Source organism: Trachymyrmex cornetzi, unplaced genomic scaffold, assembly GCF_001594075.2.
Source record: "Trachymyrmex cornetzi isolate Tcor2-1 unplaced genomic scaffold, Tcor1.1 C3892692, whole genome shotgun sequence".
NCBI lineage: Eukaryota > Metazoa > Arthropoda > Insecta > Hymenoptera > Formicidae > Trachymyrmex > Trachymyrmex cornetzi.
The window spans coordinates 1-1,331 of NW_017295123.1; the positions used below are offsets into that span (position 1 = coordinate 1).

Genomic DNA, 1,331 nt, shown 5'->3' on the forward strand with positions numbered 1-1,331 from the left:
TATCTATAAAGACAAAGGAATAAATGATGAAAACAAGTTATCTATTTTTAAAGATTTCTAGATTGTTATAGTGCTAGTCACGTTGCAAGAATCGTTTACTTTGGCGGAATCCTAATTATAAAACAAAAGGCCGCGGCAAATGAAGCGTATGAAGGAATTAAAAGAATTTAAAGAATCATTCAATTTCGCAATACACTTATTTATTAAATTATTTTAAAAATACGAAGAACACACACACATGTGATATATGTTGTTATCTCGTTGAGTGTTTCATATTGATTGATGAAATTATTACATTATACGAGATGTGACGTAGAGATATTTCTGTATGTTCATCCATGAATTTAATTTTCCTAGTAATGCGATGACTCTCATTATCACATTTTAATGAATACAAGTCACATGTCACTCCTCGATAAAAAATAAAAAAAAATTGATCTACTTATCGCGTGCAAGAAAGAATTAATCTTTAACGTTTCTTAAGTAGAAAATTGTAAAGCTAGATGGTATCAGATAGCACATTGATTAGTATCGATCAAGCTCAGCAAAATGGCGTCTTTTTTTCTACGATAGGAATGTTCGCGACGTATTTCGCTGTAGACGTTTCGATTGTATTCGGATTTTATTTTTCCTCATTTCGCATTTGTGTGGTGCACGGTCGCGAATATGAAAGCGCGTAAACTGAATAAAGCGAAAGCATGGTTGATATGTTGCGAAAAATCGCAAATTGTCGATTCTGATTCGAGCGATCGAGAAGTTGAGGAGCATAAAGCGCGGAATAAAACGAAGAAGCAGCTGGACAACAAAGGAGAGAACAAAGCTGAGGATAAAATGGAGAGCGATGTGGAGAACAAAGTTGAGAACTCGATAGAAAACCAGGTAGACAAGACGGAGGATAAAGTGGGGAGCAAAACGCAGGGTGGTATTGAAAATGAAGTGGAGAACAAAGTGGAGAATCAGAGGGGCAAGATAGAGAATAAACTGGAGGTCAAAACAGAGGACGATGTCAAAATAGAGAGTCAAACAGACGAAGTAGAGAATAAACAGAGGAACAAAACGGAAGGTGATGTCGAGAATAAAATGGAAAACAAAGTGGAGAACAAAGTAGAGAATCGGACAGACAAGACGGAGAATAAACTGGAGACCAACACGGAGGACGATGTCAAGAACAAAGTGGAGAACAAGGTAGAAGATCAAATAGACGAAGTAGAGAATAAAGCAGGGAACAAAAGGGAAAGTGTTATCGAGAATGAAGTGGAGAACAACGTGGAGAACCAGATAGACAAGACGGAGACTAAATTGCAGGCCAAAACGGAGGGTGATATTGAGAA

General features: G+C 37.0%; 1 protein-coding gene across 1 annotated transcript; it reads left to right on the top strand.

Annotated features, from left to right (window-relative positions):
- Positions 1–666: 666 nt before the first annotated feature.
- On the top strand, positions 667–1,318 carry LOC108762864 (probable inactive protein kinase DDB_G0270444; the record flags this gene model as incomplete). Its single annotated transcript, XM_018510115.1, has 1 exon — positions 667–1,318. A coding segment is annotated over exon 1 (652 nt), but the record flags the coding sequence as incomplete, so codon positions are not given.
- Between the last annotated feature and the right edge of the window lie 13 nt (positions 1,319–1,331).